This window comes from Apteryx mantelli, chromosome 3, assembly GCF_036417845.1.
Source record: "Apteryx mantelli isolate bAptMan1 chromosome 3, bAptMan1.hap1, whole genome shotgun sequence".
Lineage (NCBI taxonomy): Eukaryota > Metazoa > Chordata > Aves > Apterygiformes > Apterygidae > Apteryx > Apteryx mantelli.
In genome coordinates, this window is record NC_089980.1 from 11,446,585 (window position 1) to 11,468,813 (window position 22,229).

The following is a 22,229-nucleotide window of genomic DNA, read 5'->3' on the forward strand; positions in this document are numbered from 1 at the left end:
CCCCTTTAGCAAAGCTGTACAGCACCATTCACTGTTCCAGTACCTGCCTCTGGTAAGTGGCAACGTCTCTTATGTGAGTTCTCTCCTCTCACCAGCCAGCACTCATAAGAACAAAGAAAACATCTAGAAAGATCTGGGATGGGGTAAAAGAAGATGCCCAGCTCTGAAAAGTGCTTCCAAACTGTTGTATTCAACATGAGCTTTTCAGCCCCTCTAATTCCCAATGTCTATGGTGATCTGGTACTACCAGGAAGAAAAAAGAGACAGAGTGAAGACGTTTTTATGAAAGACACTAGCACTGAAGAGTGAGGAGTAGGAAAGGATATGCGAGAGAAAAGGGGAGCAGGGAGAACTGAAGAAAAGGGATGAAAAAAGATCAGACTGTAAAGAAAGGAGAAAGAAAAAACTGTGGGTAGATGAAGATGGTCTCTTCCCCCACTGCTACAGCTGGGTGAAGAGAGGTGAGGGGACAGAAAGGACACTTACAGGAGAAAGGAGGAGGCACAGGGGCCTGAATCAAACTGCATGGGAAAGGCAAATCTAACTGCCCCATCTCAAAGTGGAGAATGTGTGGGATTACCCTCTGTCCCAAAAGTCACTGCCCCTTTGTCTTCTCCCATCCTTGCATTTTCCCCTGAATAAGAGATTTATCTAGGAACAGACTGAAAATCTACTGGTCCCTTATAGAAACTGTTTATGAAAGATAAAACTAATATTTCGAGGTGACAAGGCTATTCAGTCCCACTTTAAATAATGGTTTTGCTGAGTAGTAATCTAGATGTCCTTTTAAGTGCTCTGCTTTTGAAAAGACCCTTCCTCCTTACAGCTAAAAGCATTCTGCTGCCCATATATCTACCAAGAGCAAAAGAGGTCACAAACATAATTTTCTTCTGCACTAGAAGGCATCACCCTGGGAATAAAGTTTGCAAAAATCCTTCTCTTTCGGCAAGTTTCCCTTAGCAAAGCTAGCTGAGGTTTTGGGATAATCCTCTTTCAACAAAGAAAACATTTTTTGTAACCTGAAGTCACAAAAATAAAGACCACATTTGAATAGACAAACAGAAGCAACTTTATGGACATATTCTTTTTAAAGCTCCAACTTCATTTTGCCAGTTCTGGTCTGACAGCTTTGCATTTTGTCAGCAGGAGTCATGACTCCACTTGATGTGGATAGGTTTAAACAACCTAAAACCAAGCCATGCACAAACTTCTGTAGAGCAACAAATCTTTCCAATCACTTGCCATCAGTGACTGCAGTGCACTCACCCTGCCCACAGTACACCATAAGCACTCTTTCTAAATGAAACATCATGCTTAGAATTACAATATAGTTAACTGTCAAGTCTTATTTCCCTTCTTAATGGGTTAGCAAATGGACTGACAATTTTTTTTTTTTTTACAATCACCTAACTTGTTAATTGATAGTGTTTACTCTTGGCTATTATTTTTAAGGAAGCCTCGTTTGGCCACAGTACAAACATCCCTTTTGCTGCAGGCTGCCCTTTGTTTAACAATCTGATACACTGAGCCTATTGCCTGGTCCACTGCGCACAGAGAGATGAGCTTCTCCAGATACAGGGATCAAACTTTCACTAGGCTCCATTCAGGCTAAAAGTGGCCATGATAAAAAAAAAAGTTCAAAGATTCAGCAACCAATTCCAATGTCCTAGAGAAATTAAAAATTGCTGGGGGGAGATCTTCATCTGGCATGAACAAGCCTTTCTTGATACAGTGGGAAAGCTTTTCTTTCAGCCAACTCAGTAGCTAGCCTAGTGTGTACCTATCCTAGTGTAAGTCTTCAGAAGAGCAGCATTGATTTGCATCAGCTAAGAGCATGGTTGCAAGGCTTCCCCCTTCCCTTTTAAAATTTCACAAAATCAGACAGAAACCCTATTTTTTTTCTTCTGGTGTAATAGTCCTGCTAGCTTCTCCGGGTGCAAAAGAGAGTTTTTCAATCTAAGTGAAACCTGAAAAAGCTTCTCTTGCTGCTGGGAGATGCCCACGAAAGAAGTAGTGTTTGCCTTCAGTTTCTGCCTGCTATTAACAGTATATAGCTCCCTGCAGGAAAAGAAGTAACAGCAAACAAAACCAAAGAGCAGATTGTAGAACTAAGCACTTGAGTCCTCTGCAAACTAAACCAAATCCCCAAGTGGTATAAAGAGATAAGGTGCTATTGAAATAAATGTGTTGAACAGGTCGCACTTCCCTGATGGCAGCGAAACCATACTGCTTTCCACCCACCAAGGGCCCGACTAACATTACTTCTCATTTGCATGGCGTTTCTCCTTCGCTCAGTGAGCAGGTATCTTTTCACGCATGGCACAGGGGAAGACGGAAAGGTGCCTAACTGACCCTAATGTATATCCTATGACCCATACAGGATGGGTGCAGTGGGGCCTGCCCTTCCTGACAGGAGGCTGCTGTGGAAAGCAAAGAGAAAAGGGGCTGCTCTTCATAGAAAAGAAAAGGAAACAGAATAACTGCACAGAGCGGAGTCAATCCAGCTTGTGTCCCATCCTTACATCCTCGGAGCCTGGGGAGACTGCTCCATCCTGGCCTCAGGGCATGTGAACCTGTATGCTTTCCAAAGGTCCCTGGCTGCAGAAGTAAGGGAGAAGGGTGAGAGGCAAGAGACATACTCAACTCCCTGTAAAGGCATCTTGCTCATAAAGAAGTGTCGGCTTCTCATTTGTTGGTCTAGAAGAGACAAATCACCTCCTGGGCAAAAGAAGAGTCATTTCCAACAAGAGCTGTGGTACCTAGCACCCATGCAGTTCCTTCAGCTAGAGAGAGACATGGGAGAAGCCAGTAGGACAAGAGACAGAGAAAGGTCTGCAGGACCCACAGGAAGGGGCATGGCTCCCCCAAAGGAATCCCAGGCTTTTCATGGCTGTTGTACAATGGACTTGTCCCCTTTCTGCAAGATCCTTCCTCTTGCATCAAGAATTCTGGGAAATGAAACTCTGAGGAGTTCAGGAATTATATGCCCATCACTCCATGAAACTGCATTCAAGATAGGACGGGACAAGTCATTAAGCTAATGAGTGACTCCACTGCAACAACTACAAAATCTCTATTAATTTAATTTCTATAAGCAAGGATTATTGCAGGAACATATTTATTTATACATAAGCAAAACACTGTATAGCAAAAGACTATATAGAAAAAACTTTCTCTTTATATTTTCTATTAAAAACAGTACTGAGGTAGATTTATACTCCCATATATAAGGCATTAAACAAATGCATTCTAATTTAAATCAGCGAATACCTTATACTTTCATAATTATTCTATTTAAGTATGAAATTTAAACTACCAAAACATTGAAAGCTAAGTTATGGAAGATGACTTGATGTGCTTTACCAAGATTAAGGACAAACAGTAAAACAAATAGATGCTTTGCTACAAACACTGGCAGAAGCAAACTCAGGGAACCTAGAGGGAGAAGGAAAGCAAGAGACAAGGTAAAGTGGCAAAAGGCAAAAGCTGGTATCAATGAGATCTCCTAGCACTAAAAATGTCCCTTATATGTTACTGTGAAAATACAACAGAGGCATGCAAAAACAGGCCCCAAAAAATCCTCTGAGGAAAAAAACCTATAGCCTTATATGCCCCTCTCAAGTATCTCTTTTAGCAGTCTTGCATTTCGTTTCAGTGTAATATGAACAGACCTATCTACTTACAAAAGCTCCCCTCTTCCCACCAGCCTTGTTTGTTATTTTATGTGTTTCTGCATCATTTGCAGAGTTTGCTTTGATCTACATTCCTCCTGGATGTGCAGTTTCCTTTTCGGCTACCAAAAGGAAAACTGTTTGGTTTGAGAATTTGCTTATTTTGAAGCTTTGCTGGCCCAAAATACCTATTTTTAATCCAAATGAGCACAGTTCAGTGCTTTCAGCTCTTCAGCACCAGTTGCCTTCCTTTCAGGAAAAACCTCTTTCAAACAATAAGTGACCTCTTCATACTCTAACAAAATTGCCAAGCTGTAATCCTAGCTGGCATAAGCAAGAGCATTCTGTTTGCTGCAGCTGAGTTTGAATATTTACACTCCTGAAGAATTTGATCTGTGATTTGCTTTTATTTTAGCACCGTTCTAAAATGGTCAAAATTTCTAGCCACGTGTGGAACCTGATAACAGATACCATGCTGCTCTGAAACAGCATCAGAACAGGTAAATAAGAATTCTCTCAGTATTTCTGTATTACAGACCTAATCTGTCTTCCAGCAAAAACAGAATTCCTGTTGCCTCCAAGGGTTGGCTGGGCCTTGGTGCATTTGTGATATGACTGTAAATCCTTCTGCGTAGACTATACGATGCTGAATGTAAAGTCTGAGCCATTTTAATCCTTCCTCCTTTTCTAATAAGCATCACACAATACCAACACAGTAGAAATAGTCCATAGACAAAACACAGTTCATAAATAACAGGTAAACAATCTTCAGATGAGAAGAGAAGACAGAACACATCCTCAGAATGACTCTTTGACTGGGAAACAGGATATATTCTTCAAGGACCTTGCAGGAATACAGTCCCAGAGGACAATTACAGATTAGATCTTCTCCTCTATGGGGTTAGGCCACAGGAGTTAACTTGGGAAATAATTCAGATAAACAAAGAGCTAGCAAGAGGAAGGACACTATTAGATTTTGTTTCTGTGAATTTATTAGACACAGGCCTTCATGTCAAGCTCCACATTAAGAACTTATTTACAAATGATAATAGAGCATTAATTGACATCACCAGTAATGGAAAGCAGGCGCAACCCCCTGCAATTCTGAAGACTAACTAATGATGGTGAGAATACTCTTAATGAGATAGCCCAGAGCTAAGAGTATCATGATCTGTCCAGGAAGAGTAAGGGCAAACGTAAGTATTCCTCAGCAAATCACAGCAAGTGCAGAAGCTAGGAGCTTTATGCTTTCTTCATCTGTAGCCCAGCATATCAAGTGCAGTCAAAGGCAGAAGTGCTCTCCATGAATATTTTTTCTTCTAAGAAAAAAAAAAAGTTGATGAAAGAAATTTGTTTTCAAGTGTGTGCGTGCCCATGGACACTGCCACGTGCATAGCTACATATACAGTGGGGGAAAACAGGGGTCCTACTTTGCTAGAAGAAAATTCTTCCTCATAAAAACACAGCTATGCCCACTTCAGAAGAATAAATACAGAGAAAACAGTTATCAAGGATGACTAACTGAAATGTCTAAGAATAGCTCCCCTTTTTCATACAGAAATATATGAGAAGTAAATACATGGAGCAACCGGTAAGCCTACATGAATTATGAAGCAGCTTTGCTGAAAGAGGAGGCAAATACAGAGACAACCCCAACTCTAAGCTGTTCTGGACCTCCTCTAAAATCAAGACAACGGAAATTGTTTCCTGCTGGGTGTATGTGGATGGAGCTATTGCAGATTCTAGTGTAAAAGGTTTTGCAAATTCTAATGTAAAAATGTAAACTGTGGTTTCCCGTACTCACTCTTTTGAGGCACATTTTCCTGTAACATTAAAAAAATGAGAATTTAATAATAAGTATGCATTAGAAAATTGTGATGGTGCTCTATGTAATTCATTCTCTGAAGCCAGGTTCCCCATCTCAGAAAGTGAGAAGACTAAGATGTCACAGAAGAGAAGTAATACTTGAGGCATCCAAAGAATTATGCCAGTGGCTGATCCAGGGAAACACCTGGTTTCTTTTATTCTTTTTTAAGGTTTCTAGAAACATATAAATTGTAATTCTCAGATAACTAAGCCAAGAGTAGGAAACACCACGAGTCTCATCTGGCAATACTTTCCAAAGGAAGCACATCAGGGTTACCCCAAAGCAAATCCCTAAGAGCAGTGCCTGCCATGCTGCTTGCAACACAGTGCTTCAGCTGTGCTGCCTGCCATCTTCTGCATTGTCAATACCACAGCTTGAACGGTTAAGACCTGAAACTGATCCACTTCAGTGATTAGGCTGATCCAAGGACACGGACAGAGGAGCAGGATTTAATGGGCAGGCGGGCAGGAAAAGTCTTTTAACACTTCAGAAAACGGTGACTTGGTGGAAGGAATTGGCTGGCTCAAGGGATTAGTAATGAGATACTGAGCCCCTTAGCTCTAGGTCACCACCCTGAATCTGGTCCAGGTCAGTAGAAATCAAAAGCTGTTGCTGTTGAGTGGCCTTCAGGAAGTCAGTTGGTGGTCTTACTAGAGATATTACCAGCAAAATATCTGTACCATTGTTACTGACAACAGTTTGCAGCACTTACTGGAAAGGTTTAGGACTGGCATGGCATAGTAAAAGACTGAGCAGAGAAAGATGTCCCAAGGCTAGGCTGGAATTCAAGAAAAACAAGCTCCCCGCTCCTCCACAAACTTCCAGTGTGACTTGGGGCATGAGATTAAGGATCCTGTTCAAGACAACTTTGGTTCCTCATTGCTACTGACTTCACTGGGTATTAGTGGCCTAAATGTCTCTGAAAGGTGTACCAATCACGCTGCATTTCAGAGTGCCATCTTTAAAATAGGAATAACTAACTCACAGGATTGCTGGGGTATACGGGAGCAAAAGCTAACAAAGAAACCACGATGGGTGTACAAACCCTTTTTTCCTAAAATCAGCTCCTCTAACTCAAGAGGAAGACACCAGCTGAGTACGCACAAGGCACCCATTTGCAAAGCTCCATATTTAACATGCTTAAAAAGAGCAAATTCCCCTTATAGCAAAAACTACCCCTGCAAAAATAAATTTTCCACTGATGCTCAGTAGCGCAGCATCAAAGAATCCAGCTGCTCCCAGCTTTTATCCCACCTCGAATGAAATTCTAAGGCCCATGTTGTGCAAGAGGTCAAAAAGATTATCATAATAGTCCCTTCTGGCCTTAAAAACTATGAAATTGGAGAATGAATCACAAGGTATTGGTCACTATTGAAGGCAGGATAGTAGGCAGCATAGCTCAGTGATGGGGTGTGATATGGCAGAGTAAATCCGATGTTCTCAGGCCGTGTGAAGCTGAGAAACTGACATTTTGCCTTCTTTGTTGCCCCTTTGGGACACTGAGAGAGATGCAGGTTATTACAATAAACCCAGTCCACTCTCAAAGCAGTCTAAGAATATTGCCTCTTACGAGAGCGAGTGCGTGAAGGATTGAGAAACACTAGTTATTTTCAAACTGGATTAAGCCTTTCAAAAGCTAATAGGTTTCCAATGAGCTGTGGTGCTGCTGCTGCAGCTGCTCTAATTTGAGAATAAAAGAATGCAGGCTTTGTGCCTAGGGACCTGTTATTGATCTGAGCAAGGAGGATGGGACGGGAGGGGGGTAGAGGAGGGTTATCCTCCTTTCAACTGGGGTGGGGGCGTTCTTTTCAAAGTCACATTATCTGCTAGTAACAACAAAGCCTAACCCCATGACATGCTGCTCTATACAGGATTGCACTTGTTGAGAACTAAAAGCATTAGGGAAAAAAAACTCCTCTGGCTACCTTGCGTAGCTAACTTCATTGAAGGCCCACGAGACTCAACAGATGGGTCTCGGGACTCCCTCATTAGGAAACGTGCCTGTCCCTTTGCATCTGGTGCCTCGCTCTGCTCTGTGCCATGCACTCATTAGCATAGCAGGCTCACAGATTCCTTAGCACGTGCTTCCAATAAATATTGGAAAGAAAGGAGGGGAGGGAAGCCCCTGCTTGGAGCAGCGAGATGAGGGGTCACCCCCTAAACTGGGAAATCCTTCCCAGGACATGGGCGTGTGCACACACACACCCTGCTGCCCCAGAGGACAGAGGACAACAAAAGGGAGCCAACCACAAACGGGCATTTAAGGAGACAGGTGTGCAATTGCTTCCATTCAAGTTGTGGCAGAGCCCCATTCGTTCCCCTCTGCCACAGTAAATAAAAATCATCATTATATTAAAAAAAAAAAAAGTCAGGGCAACACACAGATTGTGGATCTGCGAGAGTCTGAGGCCCTTTCCAGACACAAAGCAGACTCACACTGGGTTATGCCATTACCTTCAAAGAAATTAATTGGGATTTAGGGCCCAGCTCAAGAGCCAGGCTCTTTTCTGTTCAGGTCTTCACCAAGCATGTCTTGCTGTCACAGTGTCACAAATCAGGGATGCCCTTCATCACACTTGAAGTGGCTCCTGACTCAGGGCCTCTATCAGGGACCCCGATTCTCCCTGGACCAAGGGAGAATCATCTCCTGTGCATCTGAAGACATGGTGAGACAGAACGGCCAACAGGGACACAGGAATGTGAACTGTTCCAGGTACTGCAGAAAGAGCAAAGAAAAACCTTTAGTCAGAGAGGCAGAGTAACAGGACTCTATATCTTGATCATACTCCCTAACCTATTCTTACTCCATTCCTTCTCATTCACTCTTATGTCCACTATCTTGTTAGCAGTTGCAGCCACCTTGATCACAGCTGGGTCCAGAGTAGGACTAGGAGGGGCCCAAATGATTAACTACTTAAGTTGATACAGATCCTGTACAAAACACAGTGTTTCAACAGCAAACCTCCCAAATCAGAGCAGACTCAGACTCTACCAAATGCTGCTGGCTCTAATATACAATACTGTCAGATAGGCAGAAAGTACCTCATTGCATGATCCGTGACATAAAAGCCACCAGTGCACATATAGGTATTATTTGCCTGCTAGTGGCCCTGTCATAACATGTAGAATGGACGAGGCTTTTTAATTCCTGTGTAAAGGGCAGGCACAGAATAAAGCTGCCATTTTTAGCCCCTTTGCCTAAAAGCTTGTCTTTGTCTCTACCACCAAGGATGCTATCCACCCTCTGGGGCCTGTGCTTAGTCTAAAAACATTTAGCTGATACAAAAAGGTTCCTTCTGCCAGAGAGCAGGCAGTGCCAAGGGACTAGATAAACACATGCTATCGTGCCACTGTATATGCCCCTAATTTTCTGTAGATTAGCAGAGCCACTCTCATCCACCCCAACTTTGAGGCTGAATTCACTGGCCAGTCCAGCAAGTTACTTAAGCACACCCCTAACTTAGTTTTTTGTGCCTTGCTTTAGGCACATTTATATTTTGGACTGAATCAGGACTTTAGTAATCCTAATTCCTCTAAACGCTTCTTCATGCCAAATGAGGCAACTCCATTATATCCCCCCCACAGGTCTAACAAAACCCAAAGTGCAGAATATCAGATCAGCCACGCAATAATGGAGGACAAGAGATCATGTAATGTACACTCAAATTTAAATTTGCTAATTGCAGCCCTTTTCTTCTTAGTCACTTCCTTACCTAAAAGACACTCCTGTATTTAGTCTCGCACGCTTAAGATCTTTTGCAATGGAGAACGTATTAAGCAGACACTATCATAAGCATTTAATAATGAAAAGAATCTATATGAAAACTTCAGACATTTTGATGCTTTCATAACAACAAAATGAAACTTGATCCAAGCACTTACTCAATACAATTGGCTAGAAGAAGCACTCTTACACAGAGCTTTGAGGAAAACCCTGCTAGAAACTTGGAACTCTCTTAAAAGTATCAGTTGTTTATTGGAGACAGTACTCAGCCCAGATTTCAGCATAGCCATTTCTACAACTGACAAGAATAGCTGAGGTTACAGCTTATCAAATGAAAGTGTCATCCTGTCTGTGACAGATACGCCAGCACTGCTCAGTGTCACAGGCTTTGCACCTACTGGAGGCTACGCTAGCTTGATAAGATGTACCCCTACTCAGGCCCAAAACTGTAGTCTCAGCTCATCTCCGCTTTTAGAACGCTTCAAGATTCAAGATCAAATCACTGATGTACAGGAATTCCACTACAGGGAAGGATAACAGAACAACAAAGAAATTATGTTCACAGGTTAATGTGGAAGCATCCAATAATTGATGCGTTAACACAGAAATAACCAGAAAGCAGGTTCTATATGTGTGTAAATATACGAAAGCGAAGGAGAAACTGTATTATTCTTTGGAATGGAGTAAGGTCTCTTGATATTATGCTCTGGCTGAAAGTAATAACATTATGAATTCAGTTTATAATTAAAAGCTCTACAACAGGCATAATTTTTTGGCTGTACAACTTTTAACTCTCTCAAGGACTTTATTGGTTCTCACTAGGGTAGTTTCTGAGTATCCCACCGTCTTTATTTTTTCTTTATTCTCAGACTATCCTGTGATTTAGATAAGTGCCTCATTTTAATTCCACAGAGCTGAGGTACAGAAAAACTAAGGTGGGAATCTCAAAGTCACAAAAGGCACATGCACAATATACACAACAGGGCTTTGAAAACACAATTGTCTTAAGCAACATGCCCCAGGAAAGCATGTAAATAAGTGCTGCAGCAGCAAACAGGATTTAGGTCTCATAGTCTCTAGCCGCCAGAGCATCCTCTCCCCCCAAAATCTTGTGTCACTTTTGAAAACCTTGCCTTGAGATACAAGTTTAAGAAACTGCCTGAGTCCAAAGAACTGCAGGTTTTATGGAGACACGTTTACACTGCTCAGTGTTCAGTAAACTGCACCTTCTCCTCAACTCTGCCACTTGCTCGACTTTCCCAACATAGGTAGCTTTCTCTCTTGATCCATTTGTGAAATAGTCTAACGAGGGGTGTGGCCTCCCTGCTAAACACTTTCTAATTAGTTTCTAAACATTAAATGATTATGGAAGTGCAATTCCCATTCCACTCAGGTGATGAAAAGCTTTACAGGAGTTCAGTCTCACTCTGTAATTAGAGAAATTAGCTTTCTAAGTTTAGATCACTCAACTGTGCAAATGGGTTCATCTGGTGGAATGTGTTGCTCTGAAATGTGTGTCAGCCAAGCAGTACGGCACAGCCCTATCTCTGCCGCCCTGACACTTGCCCAAGTGAGGAGGTCAGTTCTAGCACAGCAAGAGGAAAATGAAGTGTTATAGGTGTATTATAGAAAACACTTTATCTAAAAGCTCGCTCATCCACGATTAACTGCAGTGATATGTTTTTCTCCTTGCAAAAGGGAAGCTTAACTCCTAGATAAAGGACTACCCAAACGGATCATGTTTCCCTTCTTTCACTCAGTCTGCCTAGAACTATACCTAAAACTGCAGCAAATGCATTTTAGACAGTGGCTAATGTAGAGACGCAAAACTATTTCCTAATCTGTGCAGAAACAGAAGACTTCTCTAGCTTCTTCATCTGCTGTGAAATATGGTCAAGCTTTATGAATTCTTTATGATTACTGGCTCCACATTTCCGTGGATCCTTCTGTGGTAGCCCTCTCTACTGGCTCATTCAAAGCTGATACAGGATCAGGCCCCCATGTTTATGCAACTGTGTCGATCTGCATTATAGTAGTAAACAGAAGTTTAGTCACTGACTTGAAAAGGAGATGGAACAAGTCCCTGAACGAAGAATTTCCAGAGGCACTATTCCAAGCTCACCTTCAGGTATCACAAATCTAAGGAAATCCTGTGGGATTGTTCACAGCCATGATACAATGAGTCACAGAACTTTAAAAGGAAATTACAACTTTCCTAACATAAAGAATTGACTTTGAGACACCTGACCCTCACAGGCCAGGCGCTCCCTCTAAAGGCTGCGATCCTCATCCCATTGAAGTCCTGACTTCTCCCAGTGACTTCAGTGAAGTAGGATCTAACTATATTAGGAAACTGATTCAGGTCTGAAGTGAAGCATCACATGCAACACTGGACCTTGGCACACTGGATGTTTATAACAGCTTCTAACGTGGATGTAATCTAATTATGTCAGAAGAGTAAGATTAGCAGGAAGTAACTTAAAAAAAAAAAAGCTGTAAGACAGTCATTGAAAAGTTCTTCACCAGCCTCAAAGGAAGACACATTGGCTCCGAACCTTGTAAGACATGACCACGTCAGCATAACGTCAGGAATTTTAAATGCACCAATCTCAGGCTCCTGAAAGCTACCAAAATTCAAGCCCCTTGTGCATATGTAGCAATTTGTATATTGCTGTATGTACTGTGAAATATGCATCTTAAAAAGATCCTCAGATGGCATAACATGGCATGCTCAGTTGGATTTCAGTGCTGCTTTACACTGTCTAAACATCTGGCCTTGCGATCTCAGTAAAGAAAATAAGGAGACAGGACTTCTGGCCTTAATAAGTTAAGGGGTTTTCATTACTGACTTCCATGAGGTCAAAATTTCTTTTTTTTGGGGGGGTGGGGTGAGGGGGAGGGGGTTGCTATACACTTCTGCGTGTGACTCACACTGTGCCTTGGTTTACCTATCAGTAATACTTTGCATCTCAAGATGCTGGGAGGCTTAATTCATTAATGCTTGCAAAGCATTTTAAGTTGTTGGACAAGTAATTCTGTTTAAGTACAGCTACACTGCTGAGTCACAGGCACTGTGGGAACCAAAACTTTGGATTTCCTAAGCACTGGAGTCAAACAGGTGGAGTAACCTTTCACAGAAAGGCCAATTCCAGACCTGCCCTAAAGGTACAGAGCATACTAGCAGGTAGCAGGGTATTTAAAGGCTGAGAGGAGTGAATGTGTGGCACTTGTGAATGAGTAACGTTTAAATAGGCTGTGGAAGCTAACAAGCACCCATTCAAAAAAGGACGGAGAGACTGTTTCTTGTATCACCAAACTGCAGCCACTTTGTGGATCACGTACAGTGAAGGTTCAGCAGCTGAAGAAAAGTTTGACTCTTAGTAAGTAAGGAAGAACTGATCCTATTAGAACTTCTGGACTGAATAAGATTAACAGGGAAGTATTTGGCAACCGTGTACCTCACAGATGTACCAAAATTGCTGGTACATTATTTAAGTTCTGAACTAACAAATAGGAAGTGATCAGTAGGAGTCTGATTCAAATACTGAAGTATGAGCATACTCCTTCCATCAAGGCGATCAGTACCACTGGCTCCACAGCTTGAGACACCGCATAACAGGACTGATCTTACCACAGCCAAGAACAAATATGTACTTTGCTTTTGCCATAGGAAATGGAAACAAAGGAGATAAAATTAGGTCAGAAATCTCATTTTCTTCTATACCACTGAAACTGGTATATAAAATAGATATTTCTACATATACTGTATTAAATCTGGGTGGAATAGAAGACATAAGAACAGCTGCGCTGGGTCAGACCCAATGTCATGCAGGCCAGGTTCCTGTCTGCAGGGCCTCAGGAAGAAAGGGAGAGTGATGCCGCCACAGATCCCAGCACACTCTCCCAGCTTCTAGACCGGCAGCTGAGGGACCCGTCAGGCCAGAGGCGAGCTTTCGTCCAACGCCCTGTGGCGCGCGGCTCTTCCGCCGGCAGCCGCGCAGGATGCTTTCTGTCACCCTGCGATCTCCCGGCACCCCAGGGCAAGGAGTCCCACCGAGCGCAGGCTGCGCGTCTCCCGGCTCCGCGCGGGAACGGCCGGCATCGCCACAGCGCCGAGCGCAAGAGGCGCCCACCTGCCGCGCTGCCAGCCCGCCGAGCGCAGGGAGCCGCGCTGTCCCCAGCGGCGCCTGCCGGAGGCGCCGCCGCCCCCGCCCGCACCCCCACCCCGCGGCGTGGCGCGGCCCCGCGCGAGGGGGGCGAGCAGTCCCACGGCAGCCAGCGAGGCGGCAGACCCCGCTCCTCTCGGGGCGGCCGCGTAGCCGCCGGGCAGCGCCCCCTCCGCTCTCCCCCGCCAGCCGCGGGCCCCGGGCGGCCGCCCCTCTGGCGCGGCCGCCCGGGTCCGGCCGCGCGACCCCGCCGCCTGCGCCCGGGGGCCGACGGCTAGCGGGGGAGGGACGGTTGGGGGGAGTAACAACGGGGGCTAACGGCCGCGCGAGGGGCCAACGGCTGGTGGGGGGGAACGGTTAGCGGAGGGTAACGGCCGCGCGGGGGCCACGGTTAGCGGGGACTAACGGCCGCGCGGGGGGCTCAGGTGACGCGCGCGGCTGCGGGCAGTGAAGACAACCGTTACAGAAGCGGCCACAACGCTTGCTTTTGCCCTTGACCAGCCCGCAGCGGGGCTGCGGCTCCCGCTTCGCCCCCGCGGGGGGACCCGCTCGTCTCCTCAGCGAGCGGCGGGCGGGAAAGCCCTCTCCTCTCGGCGGCGCTGCGCAGCCCCGGGGCAAGGCGCCGGCCCCGGGCCCTGCGGCTCCTCCGCCACCCTGCCCTCACCAGGTGGCCCGGGAGGCACCTGCGGAGCGGGGCTTCCCGAGGGAGGCGGGCGGGGTGGCCGCGGCCGGGCTCCGCCGCCGCCTCCCCCAGGAGCAGCCGCCGCCCGCGGCTCGCTCTCGCCCGTGGCCCGCTAACCCCCCTCTCCTCCCCCTCTCCTGACGGTACCTGCCTTCCCCTACTCCTGCCTTTCCCCTCCCTCCTCCTTCTCCTCCTCTGCCGCCGGCCCTCCCTCATGCATATGGATGAGCGCATGCGCGGACGGGCGGCCTCCCCGCCTGCCGCCGTGGGCTAGATGAAGCCGTGCGGCGGCGGGGCTCCCAGACGGGCGGCCGGCTCCCGGGCGGTGTGTGTGCTGCATGTGCGTGCGTGTATGTGTGCGTGTGTGTGTGTGTGCGTGCGTGTGTGTCTCGGGGGGGCGGGGGGCGCGCCGCGCCTCCACCGCGCGGGGCCCGGCGAGCTGAAAGAAATAAAAGGATCGGGATAATAATCGCAATAATAAAAAAAAGCAAAGAAAAGAAAAAGGAAAGAAAAGAGGGAGGCGAGAGAATAAGGAGAATAAAAGGAGGCCGGGCTGCTTTGCATTGAAGACCGGGACGCTATTGAAAAGCGCTTGAAAAGCGGCGTTGTTCGACGCGGGTGCGCGCCGCGGCCGGCGCGGTATATTAGAGCGGGGCGGCGGCGGCGGCGGGCAGCAGCGGCGGCGCCTCCTCTTCCCTCTCTTCCTCCCTCCCGGCCCGTCCCCGGTGCGGAGCGGCGGCGGCCTGCAGGCAGCGCGGCGGCGGCGGCATGCGTGCGCCCCGGCGGGCGGCCGCGGCGCCGGGCTCCCTCGCCCTTTTCCTGGCCCTGCTGGGGCTGCGGGCAAAGGTACGTACCTGGGCAGTGCGCCTGCTCTGCGGCCGGGCGAAAAGGGGAGGAAAGCCTCCAAACTTGAGCGAGGCTTAAGTGCTTTCTTGGTTGCGCTGCGCAGAGCGGGCTGCGGGGATTTTGCTGCTTTTTCTGTGCAACCCGGCTCCTGCAGTGGTTGCTTTAGGTTGCTTAAAAACGAAAACCTACCGTGGCGCAAAAGGCGCTTTTGCACGGCTTCTCCAGCAAGGGCGAAGTTATTGCTCCTAACTTCTCTGCAGAGGTAGCAAACGTAGAAGTGCTCCCTGCAGCCAGACTGCATTCCCTGGGGGAAAAAAATGAACTGGTGCAGATCGCTACTTTTCGAAAAGACTTTTTTTTTTTTCTTTTTTAAACCAGGGTTAATTGCAGCAATCTTTGGGTGACTAATGGGCAAGGTTTGAATCTGAGCTGGGCAGCCTTGGGGGGCTGGCTTTTCGCCTTCTCTCAGCTGCACCTACGAGAAGGCACAGGGCTTGCATTCCCTGGGTACTTTGGCTACATCATTTTGTTGGTTGTGCCCTCGTAGTATGCGCTCTTGATTTGATTTAGTTTTATTTCCTAAGGATTTAGAAGCCCCCCCCTCCACACACACACACACACACACACACTGTTCTTTTGCAGTGTTAGTAGAAGTATTTGTTTGGGAGAATTTAAGAGTCTTTCTCATAGATGGCTGATAGGGAAAAGCTGGGCTTGTACTTCCCCCCCCCTTCTCTCTCTTGCTTATTGAAAGCAAGTTGTTTTTAAAATGACTTTCTCTTGTCTGCAGACTTGTTGTAGATTGCATTTGGAAAACTAAACGCAGTAACTGTGTGTTTCTTGTTTCTTGTTTTTTTTGTTTTTGTTTTCCTTTGGTTCTTTCTTGGGATTAACAGGTGACTCTAGCATCGGGACAGTTTGAGTTGGAGATCTTATCCATGCAAAATGTGAATGGAGAACTGCAAAATGGAAATTGCTGTGATGGCACCCGGAACCCAGGAGACAGAAAATGCACCAGAGACGAGTGTGACACCTATTTTAAAGTTTGCCTGAAGGAGTATCAATCCCGGGTCACTGCTGGTGGCCCTTGCAGCTTCGGAACCAAATCTACTCCTGTCATTGGAGGAAATACCTTCAATTTAAAATACAGCCGGAATAATGAAAAGAACCGGATTGTCATCCCTTTCAGCTTCGCCTGGCCGGTGAGTGAGTGGCCTGCTCTGGCTCTACCTCTGGACGATGCTGTGTTTGAGATGACTATAGTGAGCTGAGCTCTAACTGCTCGCTCAGATGGAGAGGGACCAGGCTTGAGGAGAGAGCAGGCATTTTGGCAAGGGGGCCGGGAATCCGTAGCCCAGAAATGAGTAAAATGTGATGGTGTTTTTGTTTTTGTACTCCCTTGGGCTCACAATGCACAGCCTGTTAAATTTGAAAGTCAGATGTGCAGTGAGGGGGATCTAAACGGGTCAGGGAAGCAAACCCAGTATCTCTGCACTTTACAGCATGAATAAGTCTCTTGAGGCTTAGAAGGTCAGAAGTTCATTTTTTTTCAAACCAGCAAAGTCTTGGGCCTAAGCCAAAAGAGCAGTGGGTTAGGGGCTGGAGAGGGATCCCGTGTGAAAAGTGTGTGTCATAGCTGGCCTCCTTCCCTGGAGCGTGTTTGGGAAGGCTTCCTGCTTCCCCCAAGGGGAAATCTCATTGCACTGCTTGGTCTTGATGGGAGCTGCTGTTGCTGCTCTTGATAAACTAGCTGCCAGCTTTGCTGAGTCTTGAGACACTTGCAGACTCCAGGACCTAAAGACAGAGGAAAACCTGGCTTTAACTTTTGGTCCGTTTCACCCACTGCTGCCGCCAGCACGCCTTCTCGTGGCTACTTGGCCCTGTGGTCGGGAGAGCTGGCTCCCCTCTCGTTGCTTGCAAGGCTCTGCAGCTCAGGATGGGGGGCCCTCTGCTAGGCGCTCTCCCAGGGCTGTTCCCTGTGGCAAATGCTGGTCAGGCTTGCAAAGCGGTGAGATGCAGGGCTGGTGACCCTGTCACTAACTGAAGCCTGCCTCACTGTTGAGGATGTGAAGCGTGCTGGCTTGGACTGTAGTACTCATCCTTTCTTCTGGGGAGCCCAGGAAGGGTGACACTTTCCCACAGTCTGTTCAGCAGGAGGCCTGTACTCCCTGTGCAGAACCTGAGGGCCACTTTTCTGAAACAGCCTTCATCTAGGATGGCGACCCACGTGTGCAGGCATCAGAGCCATAGGGTTTGAGGACATAGCCTGCCACCACTATGGCCTTGGATGCCAGGAGGTGCGCTGTTTTGTGCCCAGCGGTGTTGCCTACAGGCAAGCAAAAACTGAGGATGACTGATCTGGGGGCTTTTTGCACATATAATAGTCTATTTCTAGTGGTGGTTTTGGGGATGCTGTGGTATAAAAGTTGGAAGCCCCCAAATCTATGCTCCTAAAACTTGTATTTAGCAATCACCTAGGAAACCAAAACTGTTTTTCCCCCTCCCCTTCTCCAAAGGTGCTGAGTACACAGTTTTCCAGTGACTGCCTTGGGATATGTTGATGCTCAGCAGTTTTGAAAATCCAGTCATCCTAACCTAGATGCCTAAGGTCATTTTTGTGAGGGGAGGAGGGCTGTTATGTGCAGGCAGGGGAGGCGTGAATCTTGTTTCCTCTCCTCTGTCACTATCACTGCTGGCAAGGTTGAAGCATGTGTAGATTTTCCACTCCCTTCAAAGCTTGGCCTATCCTAGCCAGATAAGGACTGGTTGCTGGGAGGGCCTTGACTTTGGGGGGGCGGGTAGCCCGCCCCAAAAGTAGTGTTCTTCCAGTTTTAGTGTAGGCACCCACTTCATAGTCGTACAGCCCAGGGCTGCAGGCAGCCGTGTGCTCTTGAAGTGTCCTGTGCTGCCTCCTACCTGCCTCCTCTGTCAGTTGTGACTTCTGAAGTATTGAAGGTTGGAGAGGCAGAAGGGTGAAATCAAGTCAGTGTTTTAAGGAGATAGTATTACAAAGTACAATAGCAGAGTTAACAGAAGTATCCTCTGTTGGAAGTATAACTCCCGTCTTTCTCTTTCTTTCTCTCTCTTTTTCTTTTTTTTTTTTTTAGCATGAAATGAGATAAAACTGTTATCAAATATGCCATCAAAGGGATAAAGGGTTTTGTAAAAATCTGAGGTATTTGAAGCTCTGCCAGTGGCTGTAATGCTTGTGTTGCAGGTTTTGACTTTTTTTCTGTAAAAGTCAGGTTCATCAAAGGTGTGGTTTGGTTTGGTTTTTTTAACAAGACCCCCTTTCTGCCCCCAGTCATTCAGCTACCAGGGATCTGAAGATGTGTGCATATATATAAAAATGATGTGAAAATTAAATGCCGTCTAACAACCCCTGTCTTCTTAGGGGTAGGAAGGGAAATTGTGTGTATGGGGAGGGGCCAGGGAAAAACCCTGGAAGAAGTTTCTTAAGCTTGCCTGCATTTTCGTAGAAGAAATGCGTCCATTGTCCTGCTGAATCTAATTGAGCACTGGAATCCTTGAGGAGCAGCAAACCTCTAGTGTGCTCTTTGAAATGCGTAAAACTCAATTTCAGAGCTCTGGATACTACATCTGAAACTTTTGGAATAAACTCTTGCATATTCCCATGCAGTAAATGCACTTTTTGAGATTGTGATGACTGTCTGTTCACAATTAGCCAGCCTGCTTCCCAGCTTTAACTTCCATAGGATATGGCTTTTATGCTAGCCATTGTGACTTTCAAAAAGCATTTGAACAAAAGAATATTTAATGTGGCAAAGCTCTTATTTGTGCTAAAACTGGGTACACAAGTTATTTTGGGAGTCCTGAAAGTTCTGAAGATAAAGCAGTGAACTTAATTAGCCAACTCAAATCTTACACTGAAATTTAAGCACTTAAAAGAATTTCTTTTCAGTGAATACTGTTGACTTTAGAAAAGCTTGGAACCAACTTCGCCTTTGTAAATTTGCCTAATTATGAGTTTCACTTTGAATACATCCAACTGAGAATTACAGTAAAGGTAATAGGAGCTAGACTGAAATATTAATCATATTGCACTTGAAAATTCATGCTACTCTCTGAATACGTAGCATTTGTGTTATACTGTCCAAGGGAGGCTTTTCTTGGACGTTCCAGCTTGAGTCAGTAACATTAAGAAGTCTTGTTGCCTCGGCTACTTTAAAAAAAAAAAAAAAATCTCTTCCTATGCCAAGCTGCTCCCTTATGCCTTTTGTCAAAAATAGTTATATGGCATTAGAGGTCTTTATTCCTCGAGCAAAAGAGGAAGAAAAGAAAATGGTGTGCTTTAAGCACACTGTTAGATTTGGGTTGTAGTAATAATGTAGACTTGTGTTGCTGGAGTCTTATTAATAACTCATGCAATTTGCTGTTGTCAGTTTTGATATGTACCCCCGTGAGTAATGGGTGTGGAGATGGTGGGCTGTAAATTCATTTAAGTGATTGGAGGTTTGAGTAAGTTGCTAGGAAACAGCAGCAGAACAGCATAAAGGAAATAGCGTGCATCCAGAAAGCTGTCTCTGCAGTGGCTAACAAGAGTACAGTAAATTGCAATTAGAAAAAACCCACACCTCGACCTTATTTGCACATTCATTTTGATACACTAGTGACTTTCTTGACAGGCAAACTTGGTTTATGAAGCCATATAGAAAAGTATGGTACAAAAGAATTTCCACGTTCCACGTGTCAAAGTCTGTCTCAACAGGTTTTGTTTCAGAGTAGACACATGCTCTTCTCTGACATAAATCAAATCTCTTGCTGTTCCTGACGAATCAAACAACATCCAAAGTGTGATGTATACAGTATCTTGAGGGAGCTGTGCATGAATTAACTAAGCAAAGCTTAGTAATAAACTTTGCTTTTATGTAAGGGAAGATCTTTCGGGGCTTGCTGAGACTGTGAGTAAGAAGCAGGTCAAAGTTGGCAATTTCTTTGGTATGCATAGCTCCAATTTCAAACAGCTTGTTTATTCTGAAATTATGATCCTTGTAATTATTTAATATTGAGGCCAATTGCACCAACCCACCAGGAAACTACTGAGGTGGAAAAAACCATCCAGCTTCTAAATGGCCTTACTATAAAATATGATTTAAAAAGTTTTGAACATCTTATTTACATCTTATTTCAACCTTACTCTAAAATACAAAATAACCAGTTAGCCTTTTCTTTTTTTAATGACAGATCTTACTGCTACTGGTTCTTGAAGATGTAAAAGACATTCTCTGGGTAGGCATTGTTTTTCCTGGCTGGAAGAAGATAATGAAAGAGCTTTAGTGTTTTTAAGCTGTGTGTGAACTTTTTTCCCCCCCTCTGTCTTGACAAAAGGCTTCCAAAATACTAATCTGTAGCTGATATTAAATTAACAGCCTTTTGAATCTGAGTGAAAAATATCACTTAATTCAACTGCTATGCGTCTTTTCTTGTTGGGTTTTTGTTTTTTTAACCAGTAGGTTGCAATCATGAAATTATTCAGGGTTTCACTTTTCTCTTTTTTTGTTTTCCTTCCTCCAGTTAACTTGCATTAGCACATGCTAGATATTCTTAAAGCTATTCTTGAAGAATGCCTGATAAATCATCTTGGCTCATGGGCAAATCAGAAAAAAATCTTTATAATAACAAAACACCTATCAATCAAGTAGTATCCACACTGTGATGCTTAGTGTTGATTAATAATTTAAGAATAAATCCTCAACATTTAAAGTGCAATGTTTCACCTACAATTATTATCCAAAATGGAGCTGAGAGTATTAAATGACATCTGGAGCATAATTAGCATCCACAAGACTGCTTTTTCCCAGGACTGCAGAGAATTGGTGCATCCAGTCAGAGGTTTTGGACTTCTTAGCAACATGTTCTAAAGAGTCACTTCTGTTCCAGGCAGTTTAGAACTTCATCTTCCTGGTAAATCCATTTGACTGTATTACCATAATATGGCTAAAAATAAATCCTTATCCCGCCTGCTCCCAGAATCCTTGTTATAATAAAGGCCTGCTCCAATTTAACTTCAGTGGCAGCTGGATTGGGCCTGGCATTGTTCATTGAAGCTTATTCCTAAACTTTCTCAGACTACATCCAGCACTGTCAGCTTGTTTATGCAGCTGGAAGTCAGCATGTGTAAAATGAATTGCATAAAATCAATGCTTTATGCTTAAAATTCTAGTTAACTAGAGGAAACTTGCTGCTTCATTCTGGACTGAAGGCTAGATTTGAAGTAAACTAGTTCTGTAGCTAGTAAAGGTGATGCCTTAGCAATTAAATGAGATGATGTGCAGCACTAGAGGCTTTCTCTCTTATGCCTGGCATTTATTCCAACTTCAGTCTATAAGTCTGATGCCCTGCAGTATATGCAAAGACCTGTAGTTCCTAAAAGCGTTTCTTTATATATAAAGATAGGATTGACTTTGAAAAACCAAACCAAACTTGACTTTATATTTCTGCTGATGGACAGAAGTTTTGTATGTTAATTGAGACATTTCTAATGATTACTGTCACTGGAAGCCCATATATCTTACATGGGGAGAGATGTCAACATTAGAAGTTTTTCACATTCGTTTCTTGTTACTCTGTGGAACTCCTGGTTCTGTGGTCACTGTTCTACAGCATAAATTGCACTCATTATTGTTCTAGTATTCAGAAGAAACTGCAAAATGTGGATAGAAGTGGTTAAAGTAGTTTGTAAATAGTCAAACATCCAGAGTCCTTTACCAGCTCAACCCAGTTCTTATGCACTTAGGTAAATAAGTAGAAAGGCTTCTTGTTCAGGCTTGCTCTATGTGAACCTGACTGTTTTGCTTGGCTGGCTACTAGGTATTCTCTCTATTAACCTTGCCACCCTTTTGTAACTGGTGCATTTAATTATCAGTGGGATGCTTTAAACAGGTAGGGGGAGTGATAAGAGCAGGTAATCGGCTTGTTGGGGAAGGTTGAAAGCGACCATTGACATCTTGGCCTACCTGCGAGTCTTTGTTGACAAGTGGGGTTTCGTGAGAAAATAACTTTGTAACCAGATAAGGCGCTGATTAAAATGCTATTGTAATACTATGCACCCCAGTAGCTGAGATCACTTAAAAATCATTTGTTTAAATTAAAAAAAAAAAAAAAAAAAAAAAGGCAGTAGCTTTTTTTTTTTTTTCTCTTTAAAAGAAAGAAAGGGAGGGGGGAGAAAGAAGGGACCCCAAGTCTTCCCCCCTCTGTCCCATTACATTGTTTGATTAATGCATGCTAGTTCTGTGATTAGAATACATTGTAG

The 22,229-nt window shown here is 44.8% G+C and overlaps 1 protein-coding gene and 1 long non-coding RNA gene across 3 annotated transcripts in view; one reads left to right on the forward strand and one right to left on the reverse strand.

Moving 5' to 3' along the window:
* Window positions 1–4,746: 4,746 nt before the first annotated feature.
* LOC106498789 (uncharacterized) lies at window positions 4,747–15,210 on the reverse strand. Its single transcript, XR_001295042.1, has 3 exons — window positions 14,965–15,210; window positions 7,993–8,254; window positions 4,747–4,990 (listed from the first exon to the last, which is right to left on the reverse strand). It is a non-coding gene; the product is annotated as an uncharacterized lncRNA (long non-coding RNA).
* Window positions 14,398–22,229, forward strand: part of JAG1 (jagged canonical Notch ligand 1) — a 35,786-nt gene continuing 27,954 nt past the window's right edge. For both annotated transcript variants that reach the window (XM_067292702.1, XM_067292703.1), the window contains exons 1-2: window positions 14,398–14,956; window positions 15,853–16,158. In XM_067292702.1, the coding sequence (XP_067148803.1) occupies window positions 14,879–14,956; window positions 15,853–16,158 (384 nt within the window). In that variant the 5' untranslated portion in view covers window positions 14,398–14,878. The remainder of the gene's footprint in view (window positions 14,957–15,852; window positions 16,159–22,229) is intronic.